Raw genomic sequence first — 14,773 nt, 5'->3', positions numbered from 1 at the left:
CTTGTTGTGAGATTTCTCCCCAGGGCCTCTCCATGTTAAAGCGTGTGACCCCCTCCTCTGTCCGGGTCTCAGCGACTGTCCGTGGATCTCGCGCCTGGCTTTGGTCTCCAGCTCAACCTCCCGGCCAGGCCTTCTCGGTGGGCGGTGCTCCCGGCGCCCCTCCTCCTCCGAGGGCTATTGGTGGAGAGGTGTCGAGAAGGCGGTGTCTAGCCGGCCTCCGAGAGCCGGATTAGTTGTGCAGACCCCGAGGCGGGCCGGAGGCGGGTCCGGCCAGGAGGCGGGCGGGGCGGCTGGGGCCCGGCCCAGAGCTCCGGGCGGTCGCATTGTTTTCCTCCGCGGAGCCGCGGCGGGAGTGGGGTTTGCGACTGGGATCCAGGGCTCACCCGACCTGACAGCGCCCGGGAGCCCAGATCCAAGCTCCATCCAATTCAGACGTTCATCACGTCTCGCTAGAGCCCCAACCACCGATTGCGAACTCGGCGCGGTGCGCGGCCGCTGCCCGCCCGCTGAGATCTCTATTCCACTGACCCGGATCTCGGAGCAAGTACCCCGGAGCAGGGCTGGGGCTGCAGGGCGTCGGGGAGGATCGGGGCGCCTAAGGCTGGGGGCAAGCTTCCGAAGTGCCAGAGGGACCCGCCTGGGAGGGTGCCAGAGCGATGTGTGCTTGGTTGACGGAGAGGGTCAGCGGAGTTGGGGTGCGTGGAGGGAAGAGGGGACCGTGGCCAAGCCCCGTCACGGGACTGTGGGGCGCAGGGTCTGGGCACCTATTGCGACCCGGCTTCTCTGAGTCGCATCCCTTGGATTGGGGAGCGCGAAAGGAATTATTTGAGGCGCGCACCGTACAGAGGGTGGAAAACCTGGTCTCTTTCCTCTCCAGCAGAGAAATTAAGGCTTCGAGACCCGTGGAGAACTGGACCCTCTCGTTGCCCCTGCAGGGATGGGAAGGGGAACACGTCGTTCCAGACTTTGGTGTTACAGCTGCACCTCTGTCCTTGTGCAAGCGGGAGTCTGAGCACCTCCCAGGGGGTTGGCTTGGGCATAGAGTCGGGAATGGGGCCCCTGAGAAACACCAGTCCTAGTGCCCATATCCTTCCTTCACCCCACTCGCCCTGGGGCTTTGTTAGACCGAGGTCTCCCAAGGAGGAGAGCCCAGCTGGTGACTGCATCTCGAGCCCGCGGTCCCCGCTCAGCCCTGGCCCCAGGCCCGCCCTCATCGGTTCCAAGCCTCTGGCCCTGTTTCCCTGGCCTCGGAGACCCGCCTCCACTCCCCAACCCCCGCTCCCATCCCCATTCGGTCTGCGCCTGCAGGCCCCTCCAGCCCCTCCTCCCGCTAACGTGGCTCTGGGACCCGGTCCCGGCCCAGACTCTCCTACCCGCCCCTCTCGGAGCCCCAGATCCAGTGAGGGGGAGACACGTAGAGCCCCTGGCCTCAGGCCCACCTCATGCGAGGCTCTAGACACCTGGATTATCCTCGTTGGGGACTGGGTGGGAGGGAGGGTAGGTAGCAAGCCTGGGGCTGAGAGCTAAGGGTGGGGGGGAACTGTCTTGGAGAAGGGAACGTGCCCGTTCCGTGAGGCTCCTTGGCGCGCCCCCCGCTCCTTAGAGGAAGGTGGACTGGGGAGGGCGACCAGCCCGAGGGCTTCCTGCTATTGTCCCCTGCCCGGTCTCCCCTTCTCCATCCCTTCCCCAGCCCCCGCTAGAATCTGGCTTTGACCCGGGCCACTCCCCAGAGGTGGCTGCGGGGCCAGGAGGAGACAGAAGGGCTGTTTCCTCTTCCCAGCAAGGGGAGAACCTAGGAAGGGGAGAAAGAGCCGGCCAGGCCTCCCCCATTCGCTCCAGATGGGGGGTATGAAGCAGCTGGGATTGGTCCCGGCAGGGTAAGCCTTTCCCCAAGCCAGGGGTCGGATGGGGGCCGCTCAGATGCTGCTCCCTAAAATCAGCTATGGGAAGCCCCCTTAAAGATATGTCATAGTTAAGTCTAGGGGGCCAATGCAATGGCCAACCAAGTGTTTTTAGAGGCTGGACTAATCCAGTCTAAAGTGGGGGGTAGGGTGGAGAGAGACTGGGTGGGAGGGAGGCAGGGACTGCTCTCTGGGAAGAAGGAAGGGGCTGGGGGTGCTTGCTATCAGAGCATTTTGCCTAGAAATGAAGAGCATGCAAATGAGATGCAAATTAGCCTCTATTGTCCCCAGCTAGGGAGCTTTTGCTAAGAAGGCTGCTGGATTCTGAAGGTTTTAATGTGGGAGTGGTCGTCATGCCCTCCAAACTCTCCCAGTCACCCCTTTTCCCAAGACTGGTCCTGCAGTTCCAGGAGTTTCTGGGTAGGGGCCAGCACCAGCCCCTGCCCTCACATCTCTGGGCATGAAGCAGCCAGCACCTTCGTAATTAAGCTCAATGTCAATGTGCCCCCGACTTCCAGGGCAGCATCTCCCCTACCCTAGCCTCATTAGACTTCTCCTGAATGTTCACATTCACTTCTATTGGATGTGGTAAGGAGGTATAGCTCAGCCTCTTCCCTCCTTCTGTCCCTTCTTCCATCAGGTCAGAGGTCTCCTATCCCCCTCAAACCCCCACAGGAGTCACCACCCCAGGTAAGGAAAGGGCAACAGCTCCTGAGGGCAGCGGATGGAAACAGGCATGGCCTGGGAGCAGAAAGAGGGTCTGACTGTCCTCCCCACTTGCCTGAAACTGAAGTTGTTTCCTGGGTGAAGATACCAGTTGCCCAGGGCAACCTGTGGGGGAGGGGGCAGGAGGGGGTGGATAGGAGACAAGCTGTGTCCCTTTCTCTTCCTCTGGGAGCACCAACATCCAGAAACATGGGGCGGGGGTGGCAGAGGGAGGCTTGGCCTTTCAGCACCAGAGGGTCTTTAGCTAGCTGACTGCTCTGCCCCTGGGGAGGGGGTCATCGTTAGGTGCTCCTACCCCTTCCCTTCCTCCAGCTCTCTTGGGACCCCATCTGGCGTCAGCCTCCCCACCAGTGACGCTGGATTGTGGGTGGGGTACACGTGGGTCCTGGCTCCGAGAGTGGAGTTGTTGGATGGAATGGGCTAAGCCTGGAAGCCCAGGGTCTCTTCTTTAGGGGACATGGCGGGACAGGCAACTAAGGATTAGTGAAGGATGACTGTCTGTTCACAGAAAGGAAGGAGTCTCACCCTTCCTGACCTGATTTCCCGAGCCTACTCAGCCCTTCACTTCAACTTCAGGGGAAGGCAGGAAGCTGGTGTACACCTCCCACTGTGGGTTCCAGCCAGGGTCAGCTTGGCTGGGGAAGGCTGATGGAGGCTGATGGGTGGGAAGGAGGGCTGTCTCACCGTCCCTTCCACCATATCTATCTTTTCCCGGACTTTGGGCTACAATCGCCTGGCTGTCATTGAATTATTTATATTTTCATTCCAAGGCAGTCCGAAGAGGGAAGGGAAGGGAAGGAGAGACATGTTCAGCCATATCTCCTCACCAGTATAGCCCCTTCTATGCCTGGCTCCTAATAGCGGGTGGGTCTGCTTTTCCCCACATTAAGCACATGCAGTGGTTCTTAGGAGTCAGGGAGGGAACAGGGGGCTAGGGAGGCTGGGAGGGGGCACAGTGGTCGGGCAGACAGCTGCGGCCAGAGCTAAATTTAGCCTCTGATCTGGCTTTGATGCAGATTCATTTTTGGCTAAGACAGCCCCCCTCCCCCACTCCCCTCCCTACTCACTCAGCTTCTCCCTAGCAATGGGAAGGGCCCCAGAAGCGTGAGCTTAGACCAGGACAAAGACCCCTAGGCTGCCTCCCCCACTCTGTTCTTCCTCAACCCTAGACAATGATGGCTGCTTCGCAGCTGCCTCTACCAGGGCACAGCGCCTAAATTGCTCCCGGGTGCCATGGGGGTCCGGGAGGGAGGGGGGAGGCAGACATGGTGCCCTCTTCCTCCTCCCCAGTGCCAAGGAGTCACTATTTATAATTTTAAGGCTTCAGTGTCTAATTATAGCTGAGAAGAGGTTAGCAAGAGGGGGGCCAGGAGGTGTCACCTACTGAATGTCCCAGGCCCAGTCAGGAGAGAGGAGAAAAGGTTGAGTGAGAAGGCTGGGAGGGGGAGCAGGCGGGTCCTGTCCTTACCTGGGGTCATGCTGGCAGGCTTCGTACCAGCCAGTTTGGGCCAGTTGGACAGGGAAGGGCCTTGAGTGACAGTGACAGCTGGCTGGGACTGAGCAGTGCCAGAGAGAGGGTTCTTCTCCCTACTGCACTGGGTCTTCTGGGGATAGACCTGGGAAGGAGTCCTCCTGCTTCAAAAGGTGGAGGAAATTTGACCCCTTCCCCCACTTTTCTGTCTTCTCTTTCAGGGCCAGCATATGGGTGAGGGGGCACCCCCTGGGGCCTGAGCTGCCCCACACAGGATGCCCCGTGCCCCCCGCTTCATGCCCTTGCTGCTACTGCTGTTGCTGCTGTCACTTCCCCACACCCAGGCTGCCTTTCCCCAGGACCCCCTCCCTCTGCTGACCTCTGACCTGCAAGGTGAGTGCTTGGTACCTCGCCCCCTCTATATGAGCTCAGCACTCAGTCTTGGCAGGTAGACAGACACTGAGACCCCGTGTGTGGGTGGCAAGGTGCAGGAAGGCTCTCAGTCTCAAGGAAGCTAAGAGCCTGACCAGAAAAGGGGAGAAGACAGGTAGAGTGAGCTGGCATCTCAGGTCAGTCACTTCTCCTCTGTGGGCCTACTTCCTTCACTTCCAGGCAGCATTGTTCAGTGATAAAGAATGTGGACTCTCGGCCAGACCAAACCTTAGCAGGTTTGAATCCCTGCTAAGCTGCTCACTAGCTGTGTGAGCTCTTCAAGTTATTTAACCTTTCTTTACCTCAGTCTCCTCATCTGCAAAATGAAGATAGTCATAGTATTTTACCAGGAATTCCCTGGTGGTCCAATGGTTAGGACTCGGTGCTTTCACTGTGGTGGCCCGGGTTCAATCCCTGGTTGGGGAACTAAGATCCTGCAACCCATGCAGTGCAGCCGAAAAAAAAAAAAATACTACTAATAATAGTATTCTACCTCATAGAGTTATTTAGGGATTAAATGAGGTAATACAGGTAAAGTTCTGAGAACACTGTCTGGCACAAAGTAAATGATTTATATATGTTTGCTATTATTATTAGCTACAAAAGGAAGGCTTGGGACTAATTCAGTGGTTTCCAACACCTCTTACCTCCCTTTCCACCACGTTATCACTATCAAGTCTAGGTCCCACCATGAGGGAAACCACCAGCCAACTTTTTCTGAGAAGGACCTTTATCTGTTTGCAGGTTCCTGTTATATATGCAGGATTTAGAGTAAATTTAAGGACGAAGGAATGGCAGTTAGGTTATTGGGAGTAACTGTTGGGGGATAGATAAGAGCAGCAAACACATGTGCCAGACGTGGTGCGAAGCACCATACGAATGTTAAATCATCTCTCTCTGAACTCTGGGGTCCCTTTGAACGCTGATGACTGTGGTTTCCATGATCAGGCCAGGTGGATGCTGGAGTTGGTCAGAGGAGGCAGAAACCTTGGAGGGCTGAGGTGGCCTGTGAAGAGCCTTGAGGGGAGGGTGCAAAGAGAGGGCTGGGAGAAATGGGGTGAGTAAATGGTCCACATGGGACAGTGTACAATGTGGGAGTGAAAGGGAATTGCTAGCCCTAAGGCAGTTCCAAGAAGGGGTTGGGCTCAATTCTGGAGTCAGACAGACCTGGATCTCAATTGGGGTGCCTGCCACTTCCAAGCTAAATGAGCTGTGCAAATTTCTTAATGGCTTTAAGCCTCAGGTTCCTCATCTGTAAGATGGGGCCAATGTTAGTACCTGCCTCATAGGGTTGTTGTCTAAAGTGAGACAATGCATCTAACCTGCTAACATAGTGCTTGGCAGAGGTTAAGTGCTCAGAGTTAGCTGGTATTACATTTATTAATAGCCTTATTAATAGCTTTATTAATACCTCACAACTCATCTCACATATCCATTTTACGTCCGTGGCTGGGTTTCATCTGGTTGGAGAGGGTGTTGAGGGAGTACGTGGTATTCTGGCTGGTCCTCAGCACCCACCTCTCTGTGCCTTCTAGGTATTTCCCCATTATCCTGGTTCCGGGGCCTGGAGGATGATGCTGTGGTGGCAGAACTTGGGCTGGACTTTCAGAGATTCCTGACCTTGAACCGGACCTTGCTAGTGGCTGCCCGGTAAACTGGCTGTGGCACCACTGTGGGGCTGACAGGCCTGCTCCTGGGCAGGCATGGGACCTGTGTGGCCACTGCAACATCTTGCAGGGGACACGTGCAGGTGTATAAGCCATGGGACATGGGCATGCTAGGACCCAGAGCACAACTGCCAAGTTGTGGAGTAAGGGGGAGGAGAGAGGGCACTGTTTGTCCCTGAGCAGCTGAGCACGGGCAAGGTGGGAGGCTCAAGAGTTCGGGTGGGGATCCATGGCTTGGCTCTGATCCCTCCTCGCCTGTCTCTTCAGGGATCACGTTTTCTCCTTCGATCTTCAAGCCCAAGAAGAAGGGGAGGGGCTAGTGCCCAACAAGGTGAGGGGCTGTGTGGGAGGAGGTTGAGGCATGGAGATGAGGCTGGGAAAGGTCTAACCGGGATCAAGTGGGCAGGTAGAAGACTCCAGGAGGAGCCATAATGTGAGGTGGTCCCAGGTTGCCCCATGATTTTTCCCCTTCTACTTCTCCCTCCAGTATCTAACATGGAGGAGTCAAGACATGGAGAACTGTGCCGTGCGGGGGAAGCTGACGGTGAGGAGTGGGATGAGAATCTTGAGGGAAGGAGATGACCCTGCCTCCAGGCTCTGTCTAAGTGGCCCTCCACTGTGCCCACTTCCCCCCCCCCCCACTTCTCTCATCTTGCTCCACAGAGGAAACTGTACAGGAAAGGGAGTTCATGATTTTTAGCTTCCTTCACACACCTCACACAAAAGGAAAGTGAGGCTCTGAGAGGCCAAAGAACTTGCCCAAGGCCACAGGACTAGGAGTAGATAGCTTAGTTGGGACTTTACCCCACACTGCTCTACCTGGCTCAAGTGGAGTAGCCCTACTTCCTGTGACCCCCACCCCCCACCCCATCCCAGTCCCAGGCAGCCCTGTCACTGACCGAGAATTTTGGATTTTCTAGGACGAGTGCTACAACTACATTCGTGTTCTCGTTCCCTGGGACTCCCAGACACTCCTTGCCTGTGGAACGAACTCATTCAGCCCCGTGTGCCGCAGCTATGGGGTACAAAGGCGAGGGCGGGGCATCAGGACTGGAGTGGGAGAAGAACCCAAGCTGGGCAATCAGTTCAGTGGGGATGGACCAGCAGGGGTAGGGGAACAGGAGTGCCCAGAGTGCAGGGGTCCGGAAGGGGTGGAGCAAGGAGGCAAGGGGACACGAGGAAGTGGGCTATGGAGCCAGACTCGCAATACCCCAAGGGTTCCAAGAACCTGTTTCCTCTGCCTCCAGATAACTTCGCTGCAGCAGGAGGGTGAGGAGCTGAGTGGGCAGGCTCGATGCCCCTTTGATGCCACCCAGTCCAACGTGGCCGTCCTTGCAGGTGTGCACCTGGGCATGTGAGCAGCAGGCATGTGGCTGGAGGGATCTCCCACGTTAGCCCCTTTCCTAATTTGGTCTTTCCCCCATGCTCCTGAGTGGAGGGTGAAGGTAGGGGCGAGGGTCAGGCCAAGGGAGGGGTGTGGGAGGCCCAAGAAGAGCCAAGACACGTATCCCTGAGCCCTCCCCTGACCCCACCCTACCCCTCCAGAGGGCAGCCTGTATTCAGCCACAGCTGCGGACTTCCAGGCCAGTGACGCTGTGGTTTACAGAAGCCTTGGGCCTCAGCCCCCACTCCGCTCCGCCAAGTACGACTCCAAGTGGCTCCGAGGTCAGGGCGGGCCTAGGGCAGGGAGGCTGCTCTTGGGGAGGAGGTGCAGGGGGCGGTCGATGGCAGGCAGATGGTGGTAGTGGTGAGCATGTATGCAGAGGGGAGAGGCTGTGGGGGGCCAGGAGCTTCTGAACAGGTGTAGTTTCTCTTCCGTACCTTTCCTCTCACTCCCCCTTCAGAGCCACACTTTGTCCACGCTTTGGAGCATGGAGACCATGTCTACTTCTTCTTCCGAGAAGTCTCTGTGGAGGACGCCCGGCTGGGGAGGGTAAGGAAGTGGGCACCAGGGGTGGGTAGCTAGAGGGCTCTGCTGGATGGTGAGGAGCCAGTCATTCAGGGGAGAGCTCCTGGCCCTAATCTCCACAACGCAATCCCCTGGACTCTGAGGCCCCAACTTGGAGTAGCCCCCAGGCCGCTGCCCCCGCATCCTGCTAGGTCCCTCACCTTGACCCACATTGACCGACCACACCCTTCCTTTGCTGTGCCCCTAACATTTGTCTCTTGGTGCTCTAACTCACCACATTGCTCTCACCCTGCTGGCCCTGGGGTTCTCTCTCACCGTTCTCCTCGTCTCCAACTCTCCCCCACACAGGTGCAGTTCTCCCGTGTGGCCCGTGTGTGTAAGCGTGACATGGGCGGCTCACCTCGGGCCTTGGACCGCCACTGGACATCCTTCCTGAAGCTGCGGCTCAACTGCTCTGTCCCTGGGGACTCTACCTTCTATTTTGACGTCTTACAGGCCTTGACAGGGCCTGTGAACTTGTATGGCCGCTCTGCTCTCTTTGGGGTCTTCACCACCCAGACCAATAGGTTGGTACCAGACTAACCAATGTGGCCCAATCTGTCCCCTGCCCCACCAGCATCCAAGTTCCTCTCTCAACGCCTATTGATGAGGGCAGTGAGCGGAAGCTCCATTCAAAGCCAGTTTGCTGTTCTGCCCACCGTTTTTCTCCTAGCGTGGCCCCCAGGGGCTGCCCCACCCTCTCAGTCTCCGCCCTAATACGGTATATGAAGGGGAGCCGCCATGTCTTACCTAGGAGGAACTGTGCTGTCCCTTCCCACACCTAGCCCACATCCTTTTCTGGCTCCCTCAGCATCCCCGGCTCTGCGGTCTGTGCCTTCTACCTGGATGATATTGAGCGTGGGTTTGAGGGAAAGTTCAAGGAGCAGAGGAGTCTGGATGGGGCCTGGACCCCTGTGTCTGAGGACAGGGTCCCCTCCCCCAGGTACGCAGGGTGGGGGTGGCCTTTGTGGAGGTAGAAACAAGCAGTGTGTGCTCCCCAAATGGGACTATGAGAAGTGGGCAAGGTGTCCAAGGCCTGGGGAGGGGGCTGTAGCGGGTTGGCAGCAGGGAAGGGAAGCAGTAGTGTGAATGTCTGTGTGTAGGCGGAACAAGGGTTACCAATCATGTCTGGGAGCAGTGGGTAGCTGGTGGTCACAGAGCCTAACCAAGCCCCAGCTCCCTGTCCTAAGGCTCCCTCTCCCTTTGTGTCCACCAGGCCAGGATCCTGTGCAGGAGTAGGTGTAGCTGCATTGTTCCCCTCTTCTCGAGACCTCCCTGATGATGTCCTGACCTTCATCAAGGCTCACCCACTCCTGGACCCTGCCGTGCCGCCTGCCACCCATCAGCCTCTGCTCACCCTCACCAGCAGGTATGGGGCTAGGAAATGCTGACCACTGCCTTCCCCCCACCAGCCACTCTCTTTCCCTGACCCCACCATGTAAATCATATTGGTAGGAGGAAGAACCCGTGAAAGTGGAAGGGAGAGAGCTAAGAAGGAAACACTGGGCTGGGGGAAGGGCAGAGAAGGGGGTACCCAGATACATGTGCTGTCCTTGAAACACTCAAGCTTCCACTGGTCAGGTTGTCCTGACCTGAGGCCTATCCCTCCAGGGCCCTACTGACCCAGGTAGCTGTGGATGGCATGGCTGGTCCCTACAGTAATACCACAGTCCTGTTCCTTGGCTCCAACGATGGGACAGTGCTGAAGGTGCTGCCCCCATGGGGGCAATCTGGGGGCCCTGAGCCCATTCTGTTGGAAGAGATCGATGCCTACAGCCCCTCCCGGTGAGCTCTTTGTCCAGCAGGCCCCCTGCAGAGCAGGGATGGGATGTGAAGTGGTAGATGGGGATATGGGGATGGGGTGGGGACTCCAATATTGGAAGTTGTGGGGAAGAGAGAGGGCCTTGGCGAGAAGCTGGACACTGTGTTGGGGCAGAGTAGCCCTGTGAGTTGTACTCAGTTGCTTGTATGCCTCCCCCCCTTCTGTTCTTTAACTCACCCAGGGAAAAAGGAGCCTCACCTGCTCCATCTCTGACTCCTTCTGGCCTCACCCTAGGTGCAGTGGAAAGCGGGCAGCCCAAACAGCACGGCGGGTCATAGGGCTGGAGCTGGACACTGAAGGTCACAGGCTCTTTGTGGCTTTTTCTGGCTGTGTCATCTACCTCCCTCTCAGTCGATGTGCCCGGCATGGGGCCTGTCGGAGGTGAGAGGGACCTGAGGTCAGGCCCTGCCTGGGTGGGCTCTCTGGGCCTGCAGGCACACAGGAACACAGGCATTGTGGGTGGCAGGGAAACGCCGGGGATGGTTTGGGGCTGGGTATCTCAAGCATTCTGCAGGTGGGCAGTAACCAGGGACTGGACTAGGGATTGGGGTGGATAGGATGGGAGTATCAGGCTAAGAGCCTCCTGCAAGCCAGGGTGAGAGTGGAAGAGGCAGGGGAATGGAAAGTGATTAGGGTGGAGAGGGCCCCAGCCTCACATGACTGTTTTCCCTAGGAGCTGTCTGGCTTCTCAGGACCCATACTGTGGATGGGATAGCTCCAGAGGCTGTGTGGATATCAGGGGACCTGGTGGGTAAGTGAGAGGCTCCTGGATCTCCTGAGGAGAAAGTTCCCCACTAAGAGAGGAAGCTGAGGGCTAGGGTGGGGGATGGGGGCAAGATGTATACCTGCACTGAGCCACGTCCATTTCCTCCTAGGATTGATGTGCATCCAGCTGGGAACCAGGAATCCATGGAGCATGATGACTGCCAAGGTAAACAGAAGGGGCAGGGGTAGCTGTAGCCATTGTCGCGCATGGCTCTGATGGCCATAGACACCATCCCAGCTGTGGGCTTTTGTCTTTCTCTCCTTCTGTGGTACAGTCATGCCCATCAGTTCTTCATGAAGCTTCCCTCTGCCCCCATCTTCACCCTCTCTCTCCCTTTTTCATAGATGGAGCTACTGGGAGTCAGTCTGGCACAGGGGATTCTGCTTATGGTGAGTTCTATTGTCCCAACTTCACCTTGCTCAGCCCACACTCACCCAAGTCTGTGCCCCATGGCAGCAGCAGACCAGCACCCTGGACACCCTGAGAGAGTCTCAGAAAAGGGTTAGCATCCTCCAAATACCTAGCACATAGCTCAGTGCTTGGCACATAATAGGGTGCTTAATAGATAGTTTTTGAACAAATAAATGAAAGAATGCCTTGCATGGTGAGCCCTTCCCCATTTCCAGAGGAAAATGAAGGCTGCAGTTCTGGACCTTTGGGCTCCAAAGGGGGTGCGGGGACCCACTGAATGGGTATCAGAGGTGGAGAGCAGGAGCCTCACTGGCTCTGACCTGGTCTCTGTCACCAGTGCTTCTGAGTCCTGGCCCTTCCCCTGAGACCCCAAGCCCCCCCAGTGATGCCCACCCCCGGCCCCAGTCTTCCACTCTTGGAGCTCACACTCAGGGTAAGGGGGCTGGCTGGGAGGGACAGGAGTGAAGTGTGTGGGGCTGCTGATTCTTGAAGAATTCTAAGCCCCTCCCTGATCGCTGTTTGGTGCTCACTAATAATGCCTGTTTGGATCCTCCCCTCCCAGCCCCGCCTCCCTCAGCACGGGCAGAGTTTTGCAGTTGCTCTTGGCATGGCTACAGGGGCCAGAGCTGGGATGGGGACTCCCCAGGCCCAAGCTCTAGCTTGCGTGTGAAAGGTAGTTCGGTGGGTTGTGTGTGTTGAGGGGTCAGGGGAGGTGACTCCTGAAGAGGGTCAAAGCTGCGTTGGAGCTAAGCAGCAGCAGGAGAGAGGCGACACTTCGGAACCTGCCATCCCGCTGGCCTACCTTCGCTGAGCCTCCCTCCTTCCTCTCGGTCGGCAGGCGTGCGACGGGACCTCCCGCCAGCCTCAGTCTCCCGCTCCGTCCCCATCCCACTCCTCCTGGCCTGTGTGGCCGCAGCCTTCGCCCTGGGCGCCTCGGTCTCTGGCCTCCTGGTCTCCTGCGCTTGTCGCCGCGCCCACAGACGTCGGAGCAAGGATATCGAGACTGCGGGGCTCCCGCGCCCTCTCTCCCTTCGCAGCTTGGCCCGTCTGCACGGGGCGGGCCCAGAGCCGCAGCCAACGTCCAAGGACGGAGAGGGGGCACAGACACCCCAGCTTTACACCACCTTCCTGCCTCCTCCCGAGGGCGTACCCCCGCCGGAGCTGGCCTGCCTGCCCACCCCGGAGTCCACGCCGGAGCTGCCGGTCAAGCACCTCCGCCACGCCGGGGGTCCCTGGGAGTGGAACCAGAACGGGAACAACGCCAAGGAGGGCCGGGGCCGCGCCCGGGGCGGCAACACGGCGGGCGGCCCCGCGCCGCGCGTGCTGGTGAGGCCGCCGCCGCCCGGCTGTCCCGGGCAAGCCGTGGAAGTCACCACCCTGGAGGAACTGCTGCGCTACCTGCACGGCCCGCAGCCGCCCAGGAAGGAGGCCGAGCCCCCGGCCGCCGCCCCTTTCACCTCGCGAGCGCTGCCGCCCGAGCCCGCCCCCGCCCCCACCCTCTTTGCCGGCCCCAGCCTGCTCCCCCGGGACTGTGCAACGCCTCGGAGGCTGGACGTGCCCCCGGAGGGCAAGCGCCCGGCCCCCGCCACCCGGCCTGCTCTCTCCGCCCCAGCTCCCCGGCTCGGGGTGGGCGGCAGCCGGAGGTTGCCCTTCTCCACGCACCGTGCACCCCCCGCGCTGCTCACCCGCGTCCCCTCGGGAGGCCCCTCCAGGTACTCCGGGGGTGTCGGGAGACACCTCCTGTACCTGGGCCGGCCTGAGGGGCACCGGGGCCGCGCCCTGAAGAGGGTGGACGTCGAGAAGCCCCAGGTGCCCCTGAAGCCTCCCCTCGTCGGGCCTTCCTCGCAGCCGGCCGTCCCTAGTGGCAACCATTTTAACTTTTAAAGGGAGCTGCTCCAAGGCCTCAAATGGGACCCTCGAGGCCCATGCCCTCAAAGGCCGTGAGCGTGGACGCATCTCCAAGGACAGGTCACCTCCCTCTCTCCTTGTTCCACACCTCCAGCCTTCCTGGACTCTGAGAGTCTCCCGGGGTCCCTGCCCGCCCCGGGTTTATTTATTGACTGCCGACTGTCTTTCCCCCTGTCCTCGAGAGAGGAGTGGGAGGTGAGAAGCTCGCCCCCTCAGTGAGCCAGCTTTTCGGGGGGAACTGGCACACTCCCACTCCCCCACCTCCCTCAGCCAAGCTGCCTTAACTCGCCCCTCCGGGCCTCCAGAGACTGGGCCCCGGGCGGGCCGCACGGCGGACGGACGGGGCTGCGCCACGCCCGTTGTGTACAGAGTCCTCGGGCCTCCTGGGACGTGCCTCCTCCTACTGTGTAGGAGCCTCCCCTTCCCAATACAGCTGTGTCCCCGAGCCGCTGCCTGACTTTACTCGCGGAGGGGGCGGGGCGGGAGTCGGTCGGCTGCTCTGAGCCCTTTTTCTCCAGAATCTCTGCCTTCAACTTGGCCTTGAGCTCTTTCCCGAGTAATTGGGATGGCTGCGCTCCCACCGGGGTTAATCAGGAAAGATTTCCTGAAGCAGGCAAGCTAAGAAATGGTGCGTGGAGATGAACCAGGGCCCAGGAGACCCCGGCTAGAATTTAGGTGGGGTTAGGGAGGGTACTCCGAGCACGTTTCTGGACCGAGATAAGAGGGACTTTTTCGTAGAATGCTCTGGGGTGGGGGGAGGGTATTTTTGGAGAAATAAAATGAAGCTGCAGCGTAAGTGACTGAAGTTTCGCATCAGGAAATCTTGTCATAAAGGGAATTTGGCTGGAAAAACCTGGGTCGCAAGAGGGGTAGGCTGCAAAAAAAAAACCCAGCAAAGTCCTGGTGAAGTTAGGGGTTTGCCCCAGCAGTTCCCCTTCGCGGAGCCAGAGGGGTGCCGAGAAGCGTATTTTATTGCACGCATGCGTAGCCTCTTCTCCCGGACTCCCGGGCCGCACTCCAGCCCCGCGCGCGGAAGATCAGTTAGCGTGTGTCGTGAGGTTCCTCTGGCCCGGGCTGGGTGCAGATACCTGTCCGTTACTCCCGAGGGCCAATGAGAGGGACGAACAGGACGGCCTGCCCCGCCCACTACCTGGAGCTAAAGACGCTTAAGGCCTCGCGCGGGCGGTGGCTGCTTTTGCGGCTTTACAAGTCTGGTTTTTACCGGCGCGTGGCGGGGATATCCACCGGGTTGGAGCCCTAGGCCACCCTGCCGCTGGCGCCGCCTGGAGGCCAGACCACGCCTTGCAGCTAAGGAAGCCTCGCCAGTTCCTCTCCCGGTTTTTTGCCTAAAAGCCCTCGGCAGGAATCCGCTGGGAACAGTTTGAAGAACCCTGAGATGGTTTCTAGCTCCGCCCTTTACTGCTTGTGATCCTGCCTAGTCAAATCTCTACCCTAAGCCTCTGTTTCCTCACCTGAAAAATGGGGTTGAGAGGCTCAAGTACGATAATGTACGTGAAAACCCTTTCTAAAGGAGAAAACATGGTATCTTGTGAGATGGTGGTTCCTTCAAACTCACCTTGGGCTGTTATTCCTAACTTTGCGATCTGCTTCTACTCTGCAATCCGTTTCCCTTTGTATCCTTACAAACTTCGTTTATAGATTTTACCCTCAAGGTTTTAAAATGCCCTCTGAACACTTCTCATACATCGGATAGCTTGTTC

The 14,773-nt window shown here is 58.6% G+C and overlaps 1 protein-coding gene across 5 annotated transcripts; it reads left to right on the top strand.

The window, feature by feature from the left end:
• The first annotated feature begins 304 nt into the window (after positions 1–304).
• Positions 305–13,497, top strand: SEMA6C (semaphorin 6C). Of its 5 annotated transcripts, none has more exons than XM_057530748.1 (20): positions 306–540; positions 2,542–2,591; positions 4,320–4,491; positions 6,066–6,180; positions 6,465–6,528; positions 6,685–6,741; positions 7,118–7,219; positions 7,445–7,535; positions 7,743–7,862; positions 8,042–8,130; positions 8,455–8,672; positions 8,957–9,088; positions 9,362–9,514; positions 9,757–9,930; positions 10,202–10,348; positions 10,641–10,718; positions 10,843–10,898; positions 11,078–11,122; positions 11,482–11,577; positions 11,983–13,497. In XM_057530748.1, the coding sequence occupies exons 3-20, from the start codon at positions 4,374–4,376 to the stop codon at positions 13,026–13,028; spliced, it is 2,901 nt and encodes a 966-aa protein (XP_057386731.1). In that variant the 5' UTR covers positions 306–540; positions 2,542–2,591; positions 4,320–4,373; the 3' UTR covers positions 13,029–13,497. The 5 variants fall into 5 exon arrangements, with proteins under 5 accessions (XP_057386753.1, XP_057386731.1, XP_057386749.1 ...); XM_057530766.1 differs by lacking the exon at positions 306–540 and adding an exon at positions 606–695; XM_057530758.1 differs by lacking the exon at positions 306–540 and adding an exon at positions 1,549–1,877.
• The last annotated feature ends 1,276 nt before the right edge of the window (positions 13,498–14,773 follow it).

Source organism: Balaenoptera acutorostrata, chromosome 1 (assembly GCF_949987535.1).
Source record: "Balaenoptera acutorostrata chromosome 1, mBalAcu1.1, whole genome shotgun sequence".
Lineage (NCBI taxonomy): Eukaryota > Metazoa > Chordata > Mammalia > Artiodactyla > Balaenopteridae > Balaenoptera > Balaenoptera acutorostrata.
Note: the sequence above shows the minus strand (reverse complement) of the source record. Positions and strands in the feature narration are given on the sequence as shown.